The following is a 21,890-nucleotide window of genomic DNA, read 5'->3' as shown; positions in this document are numbered from 1 at the left end:
CCTAATTATTTTTCTTGTCAAGTTAGGAATGTCTCATAAAATTGTATTTTAGATTATGTTTCGATACATCTAATAAAGTGTGCCTAATCAAATTCTATGCCTCTCTCTCGACCATAAATGTTCAATTAAATCTCTTAAGAGCCTTGGTGATACAAGTGTATCACACAAATTCTAACCTACTCTGGTGATTGGGCCAAGTGCATTTATCTACCCAGTGCACGGTTGTACCTCTTTTCTCAATTCAATACTAAGTAATTTTCATGGTGATCAAGTAGAAACATGCAAATAAGAGCGAGATAGATAAATCATATCAAAAGACAAGAACTTTGATTGAAAGAATTAATCAATTCTCTTTCATAAGAACCCTAGCCCTAGAATAAATTTAGTCTGATATAATGAAGAAATTAAACCACCAATTCAAGAAGTAATACAAAGGAGAAAAATTGAGGCTTCTCAGTGCTCGTCGCCAACTCTCTCGCTTGCGCTTCTTGATTTACTTCTCTCACACTTGATCTTGATCGCCAAGATAAACTATGAGAGAAGATGGAAGAATGTGCATTCCTTGCTAATGTTTTTCTTCCCCCTTAAACACCCTCAATAACTCCTATATATAGCCTCTAGAAGTTACAAGTGAATCTCCCTTTGATTAGGTTTCCTTCAGTTTTAAAACGGAAGCGCTCGTCAAAACTCAATGAAGACCGGCGATAACACTGACGCAAAGACTGGTGCCGGAGTTCCTTCGGACTTCAGCTCCTCACTCCATCAGACGAAGACCAATGATAAAATCGGCGCCAGAGTTGGCCTCGCCAACTTCAATTCGTTTCCTTCCTTAGCCGTTCTTGATCAAAACCTCTTCTTTTTCCTGCAACATCAAAACAATACCAAATTCAGTAACTCTACACCATTGTGGGTGCAAAAAGATATAATTAGTTCGTTACAAAACTACCCATTAATGACAATTCACACACTGTCACACGGTGCGTGTGCTTGTAGGAAAGTAAGCAACCTATTACAGAAAGGAAGTGAAGGGGGGGAGAGGGAAAGGCATAAGATGCTAAAAGATTTAAGGCTACAGCCTTCTCATTTGATGCTTAATAAAGTAATCTGAATTCAAGTATCCTGTAAGGCTAAAAGAAGTAAGGCAGTAAGGCTTCTTTGTTGCTTCCACAGATTTGCTATTACAGATCATGTATGGAAGTGGAGCTGGCTTCAATCACGACACCATCATTATCACGTCTCGGAGTGGATCTTACGTTCCTTGAAGCTGGTAGCACTTGCACAGAGCCACTCTCTCCCTCTATTTGTTTGATTTTATTTTTGGACCCTTTTATGGTGGTTGGATGGGTAATGGTGGCTTCAAGTGTACTCAATGAATTAAGATGGGAAACAAGGAAATTTGATGCAAAAAGCTTCCACATTTTCATCTTATGACTTGTTATGTTGATTTTGGTCTGAGACAGTGAGAAGGCCAGAGATATTGGTACTGTTATGAACATCAAAATCACTTGTTCATTTGGTCCTTCATGTTTAACAATTAGCCATTAACCCGGTATTGGGATCATGCACTGCCGATGATCACCAAATTAATGCCATTTTTGAAGCACTACAGATGATCACCAAACCAATGCCATTGATGAAGTCTGCATTTGTACTCTCTATTCTTTCCAAAGAATGGCACCTTCAGCTTTGAAGACATTTGGAAGCGCCTAAAGGATTGGCTCTATGAAGAAACCTGGTGCATATGGTCTAATTTACTGTTAGCTTTGTCATTTATATAATATTTTTACAGTTATCCCAATTTTAGCCTAGAAAATTGGCTGTGTTTCCGCATCCCATAGATTTTCTCATATTCCTGTCAAAGTTGTCAAAAAAAAAAAAGAGATAAAGATTAGCCCCACATTGGTACAGAGCTACCAATAAAAATGAGGGACAAATATGATAACTTTCTCCTCGATAGAGTGATTCCTCGATGAGATATCCCAGTAAGTTGTCTTCATTTGCCACAACAGAAGTTGCTGGGAAACTGTGGTCACAATTTTTTATTTACTACGGCACCATTTCTCATGTGAATGAGATGGCGTTTTGCGACACTTACCCAATACGATATGTATATAGATAAAACCATTGTTTATCTGGAAAAACAAGCGGCAGCATATTATTGTGGGCAAGAAAAGTGAAAAGCATATTCTTTAGAACAAACCTTTGTTTTGTGGGCAAGAAAGTGAAGGGCTGCTATTGTCAGTGAAGTATCTCGTCTCAGACATTCAGTAGTGACTGTCACAAATCTGCTTGTATTGTAGTATATTTCTCAAAGAAATCCCACAAAAATTTTGCATTTATTGTGATAAATTTGCTGATATTGACTACAAGAGTGGACTGAGAGGCGGTTTGTTAGGGAGGCGCCTGACGTTTGCTGGAGCTTCTTCAAGTAGAGCTGATCAATAATAGGTATTTTTGAATTCAAGGAAATTGAAAAAAAAAAAAAGGAAGAATAAGTTGATTAATTATTCCATTTCCTCTGCTGTTTATATATTCTGTATGTTGAAGGAAAAATATAAAACAAGGGAATGAAAGAAAGAGGTGCAGATCAAAATCAGTTTCTTATTGTTTGATACCTTATGCATGTTTGGGTTTTTACTTATTGTGTCAGTTTCTTGGTTGTTTGATACTTCCCTTGTGGTTATTGAAACTATAATCATCTCAAAACTAATAAAAAGGTAAAAGAGCTTCCATGGTTTAGCTTTTTTGTTCTCAAATAAATTGCTAATCCATTGCTAATCGCAATTTGCCTAATCTGAACAAAATACAAATAATAATAACATAAAAATGATAGCCATGGATCATGGAAAGTGGACCCTTTTGGTTTTAGCCATTTAGCTTAGGATTGGAAATCTCTAAACTTAGACCAGCCTGGTTGGATTTTAATCTCTGGTCACCATTTTCTTCTGAGTGATGTTTCTTGTTTTATTCGTTTTGGTGCTGCGCATATTTGGATTTGATTCAATATTGTAGTGCTACAGATTGATTTTCTTTCATAATTTTTTTTTTCGTAATTTCAAGTTTTCTGATCTGCCCATCTGAAATTACATTACATTTCGAATTGCTCGTTCAAATTTACTCTGTTTTTCCACCAAAAAATAGAGGAAAGAAAATCACTAATAACTTAGGCAAAAGTTTTGGCACAAGGAAAAACTGTTCAAAAAATTTCTCATATTTTGTCAAATGATTTTTTGCCCTTTAACTTTAAAATGTTAATTTGACATTCCTTATAAATTTAAGTTAGTGAAATTTGGTCCAGCATAATTTTCCAAACATTTTTTAGCCTGAAGTCACCATCTGATCTACATACAATCATTTTTTTATGTACAAAAAACGTTATATCCCACTTTTTTAATAGCAAAAATGAGTATGAATTTTGTCAAATCTCACTTTTTAGGTGACAAAATGAATATGATTTGGATCGCATCCTATTTTTTTGGGGAGCAAAAATAAATATGGACTAGGTGTTTGTTTGACTATAAATGGAGTTTAAACTTTTTAACCCTAAAAAAGTGATCATATATGGGTCACTTGATAGATTCATGATCAAGGATGAGCAAACACGTAAGTTGGTACCAAATTTTATTAATTTAATTTTTCAAGGGACGCAAAATTATTATTTTTAAAGTGAACGATGAAAAAATTCATTTAACAAAAATGTGACTGGCGTACGGAAAAAATAAAAAATAGAGAGACTTTATTAGATCATACGAAAGTTGTAGATTTTGAACATCAATGGCCACTAAAGACAAAATCTGATAGCAGAGTGAAAAGCAGGTACCATGATGAACATCTCCTCCAGCAAAAGAACTATTTGCTGGGATTGTGCTTTAGATTATGTGAAGCACCGGTCTCCTACGAATGATCTAAAGATGGGGATACGTCTATTGGAGACCTTTGATCTGTATATTAGAAAGTGTAAGAGGAGAAGATGCAAGCAGGGTGCGTGTTTGGAATGTGATAAGGAGGACGAAGGTGATGCCAAGTCTGAAATTTTGAGACTTAACAGTATTTCGCTCAAGTTTCATGATCTGGACCATCTTGTTAGGGGGATAACAGATGGACTTGACTCTGCTCTTTCTAGATATATTCAGTCTGGTGCATTAGATTTTAATGCCGTTAGATATGATCTCGAAGAAAGTATGAGGCAGTTTTTTGAAACAGACATCAAGGAATTGAACATCATGTTGCTTTACTACTCGCTGGGAGATCCACAACTAGTTATGGATTTCATTGATTCCATTTCAGTGAATCTGGTGGCGCTTCTTCGCTACAGAGAGTCCTTCATATTTGATGAAGTTCTGGAAGCTGTAATGGAAAACCTTCAAGAGAAGCTAATGTTCTTGAAAAGTTTCGTTCGCTTTGCAACAATACAAGGCGTTGAGGGTCAGCCACTGATAGATCTGTTGGTTCACGTTGAAGTTGTGGCTGTCAATGCTGCAAGCCTGGCTTCTACATTTTGGTTTCGAAGAAACAATAGAGGAATATGCAACGAAATGGAATTTGAAATTTCTCAATTAATACACAAGACGGTTGATCCCCAAGTACGAAAGATTTATACCCATGTCCTGGAAGCTTCCAAGTTATCAAGATCATCCTGCACTTTAGCTCTGAACGAGAATAGGCTTCTAGTGGCTGAATTTATTGATTATCTCCTGCGAAGTATCATGGGAAACATATCAGAATGTTATACCAGTTTCCTGGTAATAATGAAGGATCAAATGCTAAAACTCCTCGAGGGAGTAAGATTCCTGAGTATCCTTCTTAGCCTACGGCAGGAGAAGTTCGATGAGCTAAATGATGAGATGAAGGATCTTATTGGAGCTGTGGTCTCTGATGCAGGTATTGTGAGTTTCTCCCTTTTTGTGAATGAAAAGAAAGAAGGCTTGCACAGGGACATAGATCCGGCACTTTCTGATTTGCTCGAAGTGCTCAAGTTGATCATTGCAAAATCTGCACACGTTTATCCAGAAACATCGTCATCATCACCACTTAGTTTCCCTAAGACTAACGAGCTGGGCTCTCTTGATCGTCTTCTAGAAGCTCTCAAGGAACTACTGAGTTCAACAGCTGATTCAATTGCTTTTCCAAATGATCAAATCAACACAATCCTAAAGGATCTTTTATTCTTAAGATCTTTCCTAGGAAATATTGTGGAGAAGCGCAATGGAGATGAAAAACTCCAAGCTTTCTGGAGTCGTGTCATGAATGTTGCATACAGTGCAGAATTAGAAATTGACTCTGCACTACTTGGTGATAAACGTTTGGATGCTATTGCTGGAGATATCCATCTTATGAAGATTGAGGCCAAAGAGATCTATGATAGCATTAGATTTGATAGTGAAATCCAGAGAGTTACCAAGACTACTATTAACATGCCATCACAAGTTACTGCTCCAATATCCAATGAAGTTCTGGTGGGTCTCAATGATGAGGTAGAAAGTATAATTGATAGACTTGTGAGTGGACCTTTGCAGCAGGATATTGTTGCCATTGTGGGCATGTCTGGGCTTGGTAAGACAACACTAGCCAATAAAGTTTACAGTCATCTTTCGGTAGAGTACCACTTCCACATTCGAGCTTGGTGTTGTTTTTCTCAAGTTTATACCAAGCATAGTTTGTTGGCTCAGATTTTGTGTAGTATCAATTGTGGAAGTTCTGTCCAGTATCTTGAGATGAATGAAGATGATATGGCTGAGAAGGTATACAAATTGTTGAAGAGAAATAGGTATCTCATCATTTTGGATGATGTTTGGGACATTATGGGGTGGGATTTGTTGAAACACTCACTACCAGATGATTGCAATGGGAGCAGGATTCTCTTAACCAGCAGATTTCAGAAATTGTGTTGGCAAATTAAACCTGGTAGTGAGCCTCACCATCTTCGCCCACTTACAGAAGATGAGAGTTGTGAATTGCTGCAGAAAAAGCTATTTGCCAAAGAAGATTGTCCTCCAGTATTAGGTAAAGTTGTAATGCATGTAGCAAAGTACTGTAAAGGCCTACCTCTGACAGTTGTTCTTGTTGCTGGAATTCTTGCTACTACTGAGCAAGATTGCTGGGAAGAAATTGTAAGACGTCTAACTTCCAGCATTTATGTTGACAATGAACATTGCATGAAGACACTTGAGCAGAGTTACAATTATTTACCGGATTATTTGAAGCCATGCCTTCTTTACTTTAGTGCATTTAAAGAAGACCAAGACATTCCCGTCCGAGAGATGTTATGGCTTTGGATCTCTGAAGGATTTGTGCAAGAGATCGAAGGAAAGAGTTTAGAGGATGTGGCAGATGAGTATTTGATGGATTTGATTGGGAGAAGTTTAGTTATGGCTACCCAACATAGATCTTTAGGTGGGATCAAAGCTTGCCGGATCCATGATTTGATACATGAGTTTTGTGTGGCGAAAGCTAAAGAAGAAAGTTTTCTACAGATTTTACATGAGGATGACTTTTCAACATGTACTCGACCATGTAACCCCCACCGACTGTCTATTCACCCCACCATCCCACATATAAACCATGTGACTAGGATTGAGGGGCTGTCTTTTCCCAATTTGCATTGTTTGCTCTTCGTTGGAGATAGACCTACACTGCTGGAAGAGAGTTCATACAAATTCCTATTGTGTAAACTTCTTAGAGTGTTGGATTTGCGGAATTGTTCTTATCCAACTTTATCGTTTCCAAGGGAAGTAGTATTCCTTGTTCACTTGAGGTACCTGAGAATTAGAAATTTTTTGGGGAATATCCCATCTGCAATAGCTGCCCTCTCAAGGTTAGAAACTTTTGCAGTGGAAGGAAACCCTAGACGTTATTTGTTACCAAACACTATCTGGAACATTAAAACATTGAGGCATCTTGTCACATCAGAGTTTGGAGGTGGTTTCATATTTCCCATCGACGGTCTTGAAGGCTCCCCTGATTTGAAACATTTAGACACCTTAACCCTTGCAATTGAGGCCCCTCCTCAGAACTTGCAAAAGATATTGTCAAAGTTACCGAGCATCCGTAGGCTAACAATAACATCTGTTGGAAATCACGGTGGGATTCTCGTGTTGAACTACTTGAGTCGACTAGAGTCACTTAAGATAAGAAGGTTTGACAGATATGAGTTTGAATTCCCATTGAATTTGAAAAAGTTGACTCTCTCAGATAATTGTCAGCCATGGAGTAAAATTTCAGCAATTGGAAAGCTACCCAACCTTGTAGTGCTTAAATTATACCGTGATTCCTTTCTGGGGGAAAAATGGGAAATGGAAGAAGGGGATTTCTGTAACCTTCGATTCTTGAAATTGTCAGAGTTGGACATTCGCTGGTGGACAGCCTCTTCTGGTAATTTTTCCTATCTTGAGAAATTGGTTTTGGATAATTGTTATAGGCTGAAAGAGGTCCCTTCTTGTTTAGGGGAAAGTGTCACTCTTGGCTTGATCAAGGTGATAAGGTGTAGCCAGTCTGTTGTAAATTCTGTGGAGCAAATTCTGCAAGAACAGATAGATTTGGGAAATAAGGGCTTAAAGATCGTTAATACTAACGAAATGAAAAATTGGGATGGTTACTTTTATTCTTAATGACAACTCAGAAAGAGAGTCCTATTTCCTCTCATCACATTTTGCAATGGTGAACCATTGATGCATCTTCTTCAATTGGCAGAGAGTCAAAGCAGAGAAGAATTCCACTCATTAGGTTAGACCTACTTCCACAGTACTAATTGCGTATGTTGAATCAGTTCAATGATATAATCATTCATATTACACAAAGCAATTTCTGGCGGTTTGCAATTCTTTTGTTTGAATAGTCATGCATTTATGGAATCAAAACTATCTATAAGATATTCTTGTGATGTGTTCTCCCCGTTCCCTTTTTTTGTTTTAATGTTTGTTAATGTATAAAATAATCATCCCAATTTCTAAAATCTTCTTCAATATGGCTACAGATTGGTATGATCCTTAAAACCGGCTGAGCACAAGCATAAATGTCAGGTACACACACATTTTTATTTATTTTATACATATCAGCTTAAGTAATGCAGACTAGGTTTCTTTTCTTGAAGCAAATAGCTGTATGACCTGAGACCTCCATTTTTCCTTTTATCGTTTTTTTTTTAAATGCAAAGAATGCTATATGCTCTTGTGACCTTTTGTCTGGAATGTGTATATAGTTAGTGACAGCTTGCAAACATGAGGATTTTTATTTTTTTTTCAGTTTTTCTTTCTTTTTTCTATTTTTCACCGTCTAGACATATGCGTTTGTTCCTGCTTATGTCATTGTTTTTTTCTTGAAGATGAACCCTGTTAGGTGGTTCTAATAAGTACTATTTTCTGTGTGCTTACTCTTCAGTAATAATTTGCTTGAACAGATATTTCATGGATTCTTGTTTTCCTATCTCACTGATTTAGCAAAAATGTGCTGAAGGTTTCTTGGGGTGGAGGAAATTCAAACTTGATGAAAAGATGTATTACAGGAAACTCTTTAAGTTTTTATACTGTTATTATGTTCTTCATCTGACTTGGTATGCATTCTTGCTTCCCATTTGCGATTAGTTGGTAAAGTTGCATCTTCAACAGGTGGCTTGAATATATCAATATCAGTCTGATTTTGTATCAATATCTTTGGCTTGTGCAGTTTCAATGGTGTGTGTGGGGGAGAGAGCAAGAGAGATGATGACCATTTTCAGCTTTTTGACAAATCATGTATACGGCATTTTGATTTAATTTCTGCACTTTAATTTAAGCACATCTATTGTGATTCATCCTACGAGCGATTCTGCTGCATTTTTTAGAGTACGCTGCATCAACACTTCAGATTTATCCAGGTCCAATATTTGTTGGTTGCTTATCAAAGAGGGAAGAGAAGATGTTTCAAGAAGGGAAAAAATACAAAAAAGAAAAAAAAAAAGATGGAAGAGAAATATATCATCCCAAATTCTGAAATTTTCTCCAAATTAGTTTCTGATGTGTATGATCCTTAAAACCAGCTGAGCACAAGCACAAATGACAGGTATATTTTTCAATTTCTTTTATGTATTGCAGCATAGGCAATGCAAACTTGGTTTCTTTTCTTGAATCAACTAGCTGAATGACAGAGACTTTCTTTCATGTATTGCAGCATAGGCAATGCAATACCTGTACATTGGTTAATGCCAGCTTGAAACACAAGAATCTTAATTTCAGTTTTCCTTTTTCTATTTTGTACCATCTAGATGTATGAGTTTGCTCGTGCTTATCTCTGCTTTTCGCCAGGGCTTTTGTTTAACATGGTCTCATTGTATGCTCTAAACTATGTGAACTAGTTCTACTTCAGAGCTGACCATTAGCCATCTTCTTTTGACACCTTCACACACATAAAGAAGCCAAAACGAAAAAATTTCTACGTGTTGAAGTTCGAATATATTCTTTAATTCATGAAGATGAACCCTGTTAAATGGTTCTGGCAAATACTATTTATGTGTGTGTAATCTTCAGTACTGATTTGCTTTGAGATTTTTCATGGATTCTTAATTTCACGTCACTGATTTTGCAAAAAGATGCTGAGAGTTTCTGGGGGTGGATGAAATGATGAAGGCATTTTAGACTTGATGAAAGGAATTATTACCAGATAAAAGGATGTATTACCAGAAAATCTTAAGCATTTAGAACGTAACTGTGTTCTTTAGATTTGCATCATGAACAGGTGGCTTTGAATCTTAGTATCGAAATTAGTCTGATTTGGAATCAATATCTCTGGCTTGTGCAGTTTCAAAGAGTGTGTCTGTGAGAGAGACACAGAGATAAAAAAAGTTTCAACTTTCAGCACTTAGATTAATAAAAAAAGTTTTGATTTAATTTCTACACTTTAATTTAAGCATAGCTATCGTAATTTATCCTATGAACGAATCTGTTGCATTTGTATGAGAATAAGCTCCATCAACACTTCAAATTTATCCAGGTCCAATCTTTGACGGTTGCTGATCACAGAGGGAAGTGAAGTTGTTTGAAGGAAAAAGAAAAAGATGGAAGAGAATCATTTCCTAACTTTTGCTCATTGATCAACAGCCAGCTAATGGAAAAAGGAAACCAGTGAAAAGCAGGAATACCCCAACAGCATGAATATCACGAAGAAGTGGACGTAGCGTTTAACCATGCCATGATTCCACTGCCGCGATTCCTTGTCAATGCATTGGCAAGTTTGAGCTAGTTTGTTTTCTAAAACTTCTGAAAGGTTAACTACTTTCCATAAATTATAAGTTGCTGCTTGGCAGTGGTGCATCGTCTAAGAATGGCTGTGAAAGATTGTGTGCAGCATGTGCTTCTCTCTCTCCCTCTCTCGCGTCTTTTGGGGGTTGAAAGTGGGGATGGTAAAGAGGTAAGTAAGGGGCAGTGGAAATTTATTTAGAAGATAGTCTGACGGTCATTGTTTGGATCAAAAAGTGATGCCCAAAGCTGCCACATTTTCTGTCTGGTGCCATTTGACATTTGATCTGAAATAGTTAGAGAGCCAGAAATACTATTGAAGCTAAACTGGCACCTCTAAAGTGGTTTGTTCATGTCTTATTCTTTATTGCTCAAAATTGTAAAGAAGATGATGAAAGCCATCTATTCAGGTTTTTTTTTTTTTTTTTTTTTTAATGTTTCCATTGGCATTCAATCAAAAGATGATCAAAGCTAAACTGGCGCTTCGTGTTTGGTGGTCTACATATGTACCCTGTTCTTTTCTATGAAAAGACATTTGGAAGCACTCAAATCATTGGTCCTATCTTTTGCTGATAAAACTCGAGAGCAGATGGTCAAATTTAGTCTTAGCTTTCTGATTCACCAATGCATTTACATTTTCCCCAGTTGAATGTTATCGTGGGCTTTTATTCTTCTGTTCTATTTCCTCTCCTATTTCCTGTTCTATTTATGAGTGGGCAAAATTATCCGCTAACCCGAAAACCTACTATATCCGATCTGATTCGAATCGAAAATTAGGGCATCCGATCTATATTATTTGATCAGATCAAAAGAGGGTCAAATACTCGCTAAGATGCGGGATGGGTTAAGGTCACATAATTAAAAACCTGCAGGTACTCGACCCGTCCCGCGTGTATATATTTTTTATTTTTTATTTTTATACAAATACTATAAAATAATATTTTTAGAGCTAAATACATAATTTTACTGAACAAATTGTATTACAAATATAAGAGACTATAGTTTATTTACACGATTCATTTGTAGAAATCATAATCTTATGTTTTTTTAGAAAAGAGTTTAATTAATGTGAAACATATATTTAAAAAATGTGCTATTTATTTCAAACTTTTATTGATTTTAATTTCTTTTAATTTTTTTTCCTTTTCTTGTATTCTCTTTGCATACTTGTTTTTTGGTGGGAGATTTTTTTTGAGAAACAAATCTTTATTAAATCTTAAATGAAAGTCTGAAATACAAAATTATATTAGTATAAATTATTTTTTAAACAATTAAATAATAAGTAGAGTGGGATGGATACCCGTTAACTCGAACTTATCTCAGCGGGTATCCTATAATCGGATATCCGCTGATATGCGAGATGGATAAGGGTTAGAAAATGGCTGAACTGCACGGTGCGGATTGAATCAGCCAAATGATGAACAGAACGAGTATCCAATTCCCGCCCACCCTAGTTCCATTGCCTTGGAGAGTTGAGAAACATCATTTACATGAAACTTGATTCCTTTCTGCACGTCCTCCAAGAAAGAGCATTAGAAAAAAAACAGGTAATGGAAATGTAGTAGAAGCTTTTTGCCTGTAATTGTCAGGTATAGATGCTCCAATTCGCTATTTTTTTTCCTTGTAATCATGGTTCACTGTCACGGGTCTCGGTAGCTTCGCTATCACGGTTGTTCCACATTTGTCACGGTATATCGGCTAAGTATCAGGTGATACGTACATTATAACACATAAAAAAAATTTTAAAAATTTAAAAAAATTACTAAAATTAGAAAATACCAAAAAAGGCACAATCTGAAAAAATGCCCTTGTCGACTTCGAGTGAACTCGAATATTTTGGCCGATACTATGCATCACGGATTTGAATTAGCCAATATCGAATAAGATATTTTGGCATGCATCACGGACATGGTATCGGCCAAAAGATTTAAACTATTTGACCTTATCTGAGATAAAATGAATGTTGTAAGTTAATCTGCGATACCATGGCCAAAAGATGTCATTTGCCCTTAATCCAAAGTTTAATAAAATGGTATCGGCCAGGTTTGATTGACCCACATGACAAATTTATTTAAGTGTCATGAATGGTGATGAGACCACAGTTATATGCTGCTTTTGGAGTTGATTAAGTTTTATATGAACAAGGTTGGTTGAAAAATATTCTAGAATCTTTCATGAATAATTTCGTGGCTTTTAATTTGAAAGTCGTCAATCAATTGAACAATGTCCCGTTGCTGTTTTATTATGTGATATGATCACTAAAAGAAAAAAAAAAATAGAACAGAAACGGAAAAAGGAAAAATAAGACGGCATCCTGGTTGGTCATGACAAATCACGAGAGACAGCAATTGCATGTCAATGGCGTAAAGCCTTGTGATCACTTTGTATCTTTTTTGACGGAAGCTAGAATTATAAATCTAATCCCAGAAGAAACCTCAAAAGCCGGCAACTCTTGAGGTCCTTCCAGGGACTTATAAACCCAACCCCAAACCCTCCCAAGAACCGATGTGGGATGGCAACCCCACAAGGGCAAGCCAGTAGGCCCGCTGCTACTAAGAAGTGAAGACCCCCCACAAAACCCATTATAACTACCCTTGCAGGAATTTGCCTCTTGCGACCTATTCCTAAGAATGGCTTTTTCTTTTTTGACGGAAGGTAGAATTATAAATCTAATCCCAGAAGAAACCTCAAAAGCCGGCAACTCTTGAGGTCCTTCCAGGGACTTATAAACCCAACCCCAAACCCCCGTGATCACTTTGTATCGCCCACGGGTTTTATGTATATAATATGGCCAAGGTAAATGCTATGTTTATTCTTGCTTCACATAACCAGTCTTGTGGTTGAGATCTTGTGGATCAAATTGGAAACTAATCAATGAAAAGAAATACGTTGTTCTGGCCGATAGTGAAGACCACGGATTAGTCACCGGAAGGTGATTAATCACGGTTTATCATGGTCAAGTAAAACGATGTATTCTTTTTCCTATTAGATTGTTGCAATTGTTTCCTATGTACTGGTTGCTGTTTGACCATCAAATGATAAGAAGAAACATGACTGGTGTAACGGAGTGAAGAGTTAGGTGGCAACTGGAAATGAAGCAATAAGGAAGGAGTTGGAGAAGGCGTGGTCACAGAACACTGGAAGCGTGGAACCAAGGAAGGAGTTGGAGAAGGCGTGGTCACAGAACACTGGAAGCGTGGAACCAAGGAAGGAGTTGGAGAAGTCACATTTTTTGGGTTTTTCACGCATACAGCCTGAGCTGGGACCACTGAAACCGAAGATTCTAGAACGACACGTACTCTAAGCTTATTGGTTACGTTAATTTGAGAATTTTTGCAACGATTCTTCTTTTGTCATTTTTCCAGATTTGTTTGTAAGGAGATTTGGCCTTGCCAAACTCGTTCCCCCTCCCCACGTTTTCCTTCATCTCTTTTCCCCTCTCTCCTAAGTCCATTTCCTCTTTTCTTGTAACTGATCATTGAAGTTCATTAATGAAAAGCTGAGTTCATCGTTTGAATCCTCAAATTCTTTGCCCCACTGATTTCTGTTGAAGTTAAGTTCATATTGATTACTGTAATATTTCTGCCTTTGCTGCAACTTGATCCTGTACCATCACAACTGGTTGATTATGATCAGGCTATGAAAGTCAGGAAAAAGCAAAGGGAATATGCTGCTTGAAATTGCGTTAAAAATGCTGATTTGCAGCGGATTTTACAGCAATTTTTCAGTGACTGTTTAGTTGCATTTTGTCACTCTTCGTTACTTCAAATTCTAGCCATAAGATGGTGATGAAGATGAAGGCTTTGATTGGTTAATTGTTGCTGGAAATTTTTCTTAAGAAAAAGGAAATTCAAGAAACAAGTTGGTTTCGGATAACAAATAGGATTTGGTCATTGATTTCCTTTTGTGTTTGGAATCTAAACTAACATGAAAATTTTCTATAATTCTAATATGATTAAAATTAAGATATTTGCTGGAAATTTTGTTATAAAAAAGAATAGCTAGGCAACTAGTTACTTTCCTATGACAAAAATGTTTAGTCATTGGTTTCCCTTTGTGTTTAGTTTTCTAAACTAACATGGAAAGTTTCTATATTTCTACTATGATTAGAATTATGGTATTTTTCTGGAGAATATAGAAATTCAAGTTGGACAAGAAGTTGTTCAATTAAGCTTTGGAAACTTACTAAATATTAGTGAGACTAAAATTAAGAAAGTCTACCTACTTTAGAAACTTCCTAATTTTTTTTCAACAAACGTTAACTTTAGAAACTTCCTAATTTGATGAGATTAAATTTGGTAAGTGTTCAAATACTATTAGAGACTTTCTAATTTAATGAGATTAAATTAAGAAAGTGTTCTAAAGTTAGCATTTGAAATTCTAAAATGGTTTAAAGGAAAAAATTTCCAAACAAAAGTGAATTAGGAAATTCTAGTTAGATAGAATATCCTAATTTTGATTTGGACTCATAATTAGATTATGAAAAACTTTTGTTCATGATTTTAAAATATTGAAAATTTTCTAATGAGATTAGAAAGTGTTTTCCCTAATTTTAAAATAAATAAAAGAGAAACTTCAAGAATTGAAACTTTAAATGGTTTAAAATTTGAACATATAATGATTCGTGATTAGAATTAAATAAATATTTTATTATGCTATCATTTAATATTATATTATGTGAATGCATGATGGATGATTATGGACTAAAATTAGTGTGACTGTGAATGGTTGAATGTTTGTATGGTTTGGTATTGGTATTTTTCAAATAGGGCTTGTGTGTCCTACCTTCTCTAAATACTCTCATTATAAATGATCTTCTCATGTGACTCTCCTTGAATGTAATTCAAAGTTTCTCTCAATATTATGTAATGTACTGCATTAGGGATACGGAGAAGGTGAGGATATAAAATGTTTAGATTAGATTTGCATTTGTAATGTACAAAAGAGATGGAGATGGCACCAATTTCAATACATACAAAAGGTGTATAGGGCATGGAAATGTCATTTGTCCCTCAGTTTGACTATCTAGTTTCTTTTTGACTCTAGAAAACTAGTTCAGGAATAAAGTTCAAAATCATCCATGTTTAATTATATTATGTTTATTTATTTATGTTGATGAATGGATATGCATACTATATACTTGATGAGACCAACTTAGATACATTATGTCTAAAAGTCCTCTATTCAAATATTATGTTCGGACACAAGTTGGCTTCCATTGCTATAATAAAAATGTGAGTTCTTGTTTGATGTTACCTTTTTCACCTTAATCAAGGATACTCTTCCAAGAACGTGTTTTATTATGAGATGAGATTTGGGAACAATGGATTAGACTTAATTACATCATATAACTTGTTTGCCTCAGTGAAGGTTATATGTTGCAAATGTAATGGTTGGGAAACACGTTGACGTGCTATGTCAAGAGTTGACGATTCAACTATCTAGAAGTTACAATTGTTGTAATTGATAATAAATGCCTATTCGTTTTAGTTATTTTGACTTGTTCATCTCAATGAAGATTAAAATAATTGAAATGAAATCATAGCTCACGAGGAATTCTTGAATTCCCATTTCCATATTTGAGGGTTATGAAATTGTAATAAAATAGTGGTAGCAAAACTAAACTTATTTTTATGTCATTTTTACTTGGTTTTGTTTTTACATAAATAGCAATTCTCTTTTATCTTTACTACCTGTTGTACGAATTATGAGTAATTGTATATTATTCTCGATATAATTAATATTTCCAATTTCTTAGACTAGCAAAGAGAATTGAGAAAAGTTCTCAAGTAAATTTGGCTATATCTTTTAAAACCGTAATACTTGCAATCATGGAAGATGAAATGGAATTAATAGTATATGCTTATAATAAGTATAAAGAAGATGATGATAGTGTGTTATAGATGCTTCCTAAATCTCCCACGTTACAAGGATTCTTTTTCTTTCACCATGATTAGATATCTCAGGGAGTTGATTGATGGATAATCAAGGTTTAAGAAATTTGAAATCGTTGCATAATAATTCCATTACTAAATGACAAAATTTTCTCTAAATAAATATTGATTTATTGGAGATCGATTGGCTATATTGAAAAATTAGCTCAGTCAAGTTTTGTCATGGGCTATAAGTCAAGTGTTAACTAATAGGATATCACTTATCAAGAGTTGATAAGGTGAATCAATTATCAAAAGTTGATAAGTTAAAAGGTTTTAAAAAATAAGCCTTATGGTGCAAACTTTCATTGCATGGTCTTGACTCGAATAAAATGTAACTTTGTGAAAGTTTCATTTTAAGTTAAGTTTATAATTAAAATTAATGAGTATATTTACTTCTAAGTTGAGTTCCTTGGATATGAGATAGTGGATATTCTATACGAGAACTTAAAAGAAGTAAATTGAAGAGAAGAGTAATAAGTATCTACTTTTGTGAAGCAAAAGTTATGGCTAAATGTAGTGACAAATTATTTTTCTTAATGTAGTGGACTTATTTTAGAACTTAATAAGTGTTATTAATTTCTAAAAGGTCCATTTCTCAATATAATATTAAATGACTTGAAACCATTTTATCTTTGACATTTACAAATTTAGTCTTATGAATAAGAAACACATTTTCAAATTATATGATGATTTGACTCAACTAATTACAAATCATTTGAGACATGTGGATCTTATTCACTAATCAAAGACTAAGTTGGCCTTTGATATGAAATGGTTTAAAGAATTGTTGAGATTCATACATTATGATGTATGTAGAAGATTAACAATTCATGCCTAAGAAGATTATTTCTTATACTTTACTACCTTTACTAATAACTACTCAAAATGGATATCTTTTGAAGTACAAATCCAAAATTTTGAGAAGTTAGAAGGTTTAAGTATAAAGTAGAAAAATAAATTAGTGAAATTATTGGAACACTTGATTTGATCAAGGTGGACTATAATTGGTCCAAAGGCTTCAAAATTGTCTAAAGGAGAATGAGATTCTCAAATATCTCGATTATATTTTAGTAATCTAGATAAAGAATTATTCTTATGAGATAACATGCACCATGCAAGTTTACCAAAAACAATTTTGGGGTTTGTCATAGATAAATTATATCCTTTACACTAAATCTTATTTCATATTTGTTCAAAATATATCATATGAGATATGGAGTGTCAAAGAATCCAAATCTTTATGAAAGATTGGGTAACCTTGCTTATAAAGTCGGTATAATCCTACAAGTTAGAACTAAGATCCAATTAAAACCTTTTATAAAGTGTTCTTGAGAAAGGAAAAGGAAAATCGGCCAAGAAGAAGAGCAAATTGACTTTCTCTGTTTCATTGGTTTGATTTCTTCTAACTTGTAAGTTGGAGTTTCCTCATTTTCTCTAAAAATGCCACTTCTATCATTTCTAAGAGGAAAAGTGTATTATCTTTAAAACTACAAATTTCTAGATAAATGGTTTATTCTAAATATAATAGTGGGAGTAAGATAGAACTTAAAAGTTGAAAGAGTTTCAAGTGTCACAAAGGAAGTTGTACAAATGCATGAAGTTGGAACTTGCATTCATGATGATGAGGAGCAACGCAAGTTCCCAGAACAAGGTTTTCATAAGTTTTAGATGTATAGATTTCTCATGGAAAATCATGACGTTTGATCATGAAGTTTCTAATGACTTATGAATAGTTTAATAACTTATAGAGATGCTTAAGAACCATAAATCTAAAATGGATTCCATATTTGAGAAAATATTTTGACCTTAGTCAATCCACCTAAGGGTATAAAAGGCCTATTAGGTGCAAGAAAGTCGTTAGAGTAAATACTAAAACGGAGGGTAAAATGTTACCTATAAAGCTTGATTGGTAGAGAAGTTACCATTAAAAATAAGTAATTATTTTTAAAGAAACCTTCTCTCTAGTCAATAAGTGTAAATTCATTTAGATTTACTTACTTTCTTTAACTATGAGCTATAGCATAACATATAGATATTAAAACTACTTTCCTTAAATAGAAACAACAAATGGTTGTGTATGTGACATGACTTAAAGATTTCTATATCTTATATGCCAATAAAGCAAGTTTCTAAGAGTTGTATCATCTGTTTTGATGAGAAAATCAAAGTGTCTGATTTTATCAAAAGTATGGATAGGCCTTGTGTTAATGTGTGATCTAGTGAGAGCTATTTTATGAAAAGTATGATGTGATCTAACAAGGGAATTTATCTATATTATATAGAATAATCCTTTCAATGTACTAGACTTATTGTCACCTTTAGTCCATGAAGAATTTAAATTTGAAGTTCAAGAATATACTTTTGAATAATCTAACAATGATAATTTGCAAGTAATTATGCATTTACTTATAAATTGGTGTTGTATGTTGAAAGTGTTTCAAACAAAATACAACTAAAGTCTCTACAATTAAATTTTAACAAGTTGCTATTGTAAATTGGCCTACCGAACTGGCACTTTAGTACCTCGGATATGGCATGCAGAAAACCTTAAGTTGTATCATCCGTGATCTTATATTGAATGAACTATTTGGTTACCACTCGTTTAGCTATTTTAAAGCAATTGTTTATTATTGTTAAAAACAAATGGGGGCGGAAGCCAATCTAATTCAATGGTGTAAGGAAAAGAAATGATATTTTTCTTACTGTAAATAGGAAAAAGTATAATGACATGAGTACAAGATAAAGACCGGACTTAGGGGCACCTCTAAGTATCCCCTATCTCGGTCACATTATTACCTTCAGTTGTCTTGGCACCCAGTGTAGTCTTAGCATCACCCCTGCCCTCTTCCTCTTATCTGAGCTCCTCGGTCTCAAACTTGGACTGTCACTGGTTAAATTCCTCTCGAACCTCGGCCAGGATCCGTCCCTCTTGAATTCTTGCGGCCACACAGTCACACAGCTCCTTGACATCTTCATTATAACTATCCTTAGCTTTGAAGGAATCTAAGCCTTCTTGAGACAAGAGCAAACCGACCTCGTTTACGGCCGAGGTGTACCCGATCATGAAGTTTGGTAATGTTAGCTCGCCGAGATCTCTATTGTAGCTCTCAGACTTCATAAAGGACTCTATCGCCGAGGCACCAGCTTTCTCGATGGCCTCCTTGTAGGACTCCTTCTCTTGCTGCAATCTCTTTTGCTCTTCTTCAAGGGCCATCCTAAGTGAGTTGGCCTCGGTGACGGCCTGATCACATTCTTCACTAATACGAGTCCCCTCATGGATGGCTATTGCTACCGTGTTCTCCAATAGAGATATCTTCTCTCGAAGCTTGGTTGTAGACTAATATGACTCCAGTAAATAACTATAGCGCCGAGATATCTCAACAGTAAAGGCCGATGTCGAGGCCCATGCAATGGCCAAATGTTCTATCAGCTCAGGAGGGGTCAGCTTTTTTCATATCCCTCAGCAAGGTTGAGTGGACCACCATCTTCTTAGCCGGTTGCGGGTCCTGGCATCAGTCATTCACGCTAATATCCTATTCCGGACAATAGTGCTCATGAGGGTGCTTTTCATCATCTCCAACTAAATGCAATGCCACGGGATATCGATTCCACAATGACAATCGCACGATGACTGAGGGATAGGGATATAGAGATTTGCCTCGGTCGTGTCCTGCCGAGACCACGGTAACGTCTCGGGTGGCTACTCCCTCTGGAATCACGGGAATCTCTGAGCTCCCCTTCTCAACTATATGATCACGAGAGGGGAGGAGCCTATTGCTAGATCGATAGTTGGGGAGGGAGAGCAGCCGAGCCACTTTTTTTCTTCTTTGCAGCTCCCGACGTCTCAGTTGGGGCCTTTCATTTCGATTGTCTCTTAGCTATCGTCTTGACTCCCGAGGTGATGAGCTCGGATACTTTCACCAATACATAGAGAAGTTACATTATTATTCAAACAAGAAAGATATGAAATAGTGAAATGGAAATTACAATTTTTCTAAAGCCTAGAAGAGTAATAAGGGAATTTGCTGGAAGAGTTCGGCTGATTCCTCCATCCTTTAGGACTGCCTCAGGGTAGAACCAGCTATTGATCATAAGATCCGACCCATGATCCTTTGCAAATTCTGCTCTTCAATGAGTCTAGGGGATGGGTTAGCAGGAGCATTGTGAGGCCTCCACCAGAAATCCCAAGGGAAGTCCTCGGTTGGGAAGAAGACGAAGTTATTTTTCCATCGCTTAATGGAGGTTGGGGCATCCTCCACTACTTTTGGCATCTTCTTATTCCGTGTGCCAAAGTAAAACCATCCTTTTTCATTCCCATTATTCTTGATAATGTAAAATCTTCGAAAGAAGTTGGCACTAGGGATCACCCCTTGCTCTCAGCAAAGCATCTCAAACCCGATGAGAATTCGGATGGCATTGGGGATGAGCTGAGTGATCCATACCCCCAAGTATCAGAGGTTATCTCAAAAAAACTTCATTGTTGGCATCCTCAACCCAGCTTCCAACTGATCAGCATACACGGCCACCCATGATTTTGGTGGCATCATAGTTGGCTGGTCGGCAAAAGGGATATCTACGTAACAAGGCCTTTGCCCCAACTTCCTCGATGGTGCTTCTAAAAAGGAGAAGCTAGACAAAGTCTATTTGGTCGAGATTTGGTGGGGTTGCCGATTCAATACCTCGTCATCCCTAGGTACTTCAAATTCAAAATCGTCATTGTACACGACTTTGAAGTCTAATGCCTCGGCTTCATGAGATTCAAAGGCTCTTGCCCCACCTGGCTTACTGAGGCCTCCTTCTCTATACTAGGTGTCTTTCCCGATGTCTTTTTGAAGGGGTCGGGCCTCTCTGCTTCCTAAAAATTTGACCTCACTGTTTTCTTGTGTGTTCAAGCTACTCTAACCATAATTCTATTCAAGAAAAGTGAGATAACTTACTTTTGAAGAAGTTTGGAGGCAGTAATGACTGGCTTGTGAAAAAAACTTCGAGTGCTCACTTCAGCTAAGCTGCTACAGTTTTCATTCATGGAAAAAAGTGAAGGGTGAAATCTCTCTATTTATAGAGGGAAGGGAAAGTGAAGAGACGAATGTTTCAAATATCAAAAGACGTGCACCCCTCTCTCTTCATTAATGAGCACCTGTTCAGCTGATGCCCATTCAAGACACTTCCCATCACTCATCTCCCCCTGGCATTTGGTATATCCATCCCCTAATTTCGCATGTGTCTCTCTATTATTTTGTAACTCAGCCTCAGGTGAGAAGTCGTCCAAGCTTCCTTTCTTCCCCCACCCCCCCCAAGGTCGGAGGGCCTATTGTGAGCCCTCACCTCGGCCTTGCTCAGATCTTCAATGCCGAGGTAACTAACCTTCTCAGTTGTTCAATGCCGAGATGACTGCCTCGACTCCTTTTAACCTGCAGATCATCTCCACTTTCCCGAGATGAGTGCTGTCTCGGCTTTGCTTTTGAGCCTGGTCATTAGATGTCAAACACCTTTAGGCGAAGCTGATTAATGCCTGGGAGGTTGACATGACCGCCGCCGCTATTCTACCAAGACCTACTTCTGACACCGTCGCCTAAGGCTATTGCACTGCAGATGATAGGGAATAGGGTTCATCATTCCCCTCGTAGGTCTCCCTACTATAAATACTCTCCTCCCTTTTGTGAAAGAGGTATGATGAAAACTCCAATCCAATTTGTTTTCGCTCTTGTTCATAACTCCGACCTGTAACTGACATAGCATTGAAGTG

The 21,890-nt window shown here is 36.3% G+C and overlaps 1 protein-coding gene across 5 annotated transcripts; it reads left to right on the top strand.

Moving 5' to 3' along the window:
* The first annotated feature begins 2,139 nt into the window (after window positions 1-2,139).
* Window positions 2,140-10,636, top strand: LOC113698313 (putative late blight resistance protein homolog R1A-3). 5 transcript variants are annotated; one of them, XM_072056818.1, is made up of 6 exons: window positions 2,140-2,448; window positions 3,817-7,371; window positions 7,444-7,722; window positions 7,973-8,018; window positions 8,662-9,036; window positions 9,964-10,636. In XM_072056818.1, exons 2-3 carry the CDS (start codon window positions 3,822-3,824, stop codon window positions 7,605-7,607), a joined length of 3,714 nt encoding a protein of 1,237 aa, XP_071912919.1. In that variant the 5' UTR covers window positions 2,140-2,448; window positions 3,817-3,821; the 3' UTR covers window positions 7,608-7,722; window positions 7,973-8,018; window positions 8,662-9,036; window positions 9,964-10,636. The 5 variants fall into 5 exon arrangements, with proteins under 5 accessions (XP_071912919.1, XP_071912918.1, XP_071912917.1 ...); XM_072056817.1 differs by having other exon boundaries at window positions 2,151-2,448; window positions 3,817-7,722; window positions 8,662-8,729; window positions 8,852-9,036; XM_072056816.1 differs by having other exon boundaries at window positions 2,151-2,448; window positions 3,817-7,722; window positions 8,662-8,729; window positions 8,819-9,036.
* The last annotated feature ends 11,254 nt before the right edge of the window (window positions 10,637-21,890 follow it).

The sequence above is a fragment of the Coffea arabica genome, chromosome 7c (assembly GCF_036785885.1).
Source record: "Coffea arabica cultivar ET-39 chromosome 7c, Coffea Arabica ET-39 HiFi, whole genome shotgun sequence".
Classification (NCBI taxonomy): Eukaryota; Viridiplantae; Streptophyta; class Magnoliopsida; order Gentianales; family Rubiaceae; genus Coffea; species Coffea arabica.
Note: the sequence above shows the minus strand (reverse complement) of the source record. Positions and strands in the feature narration are given on the sequence as shown.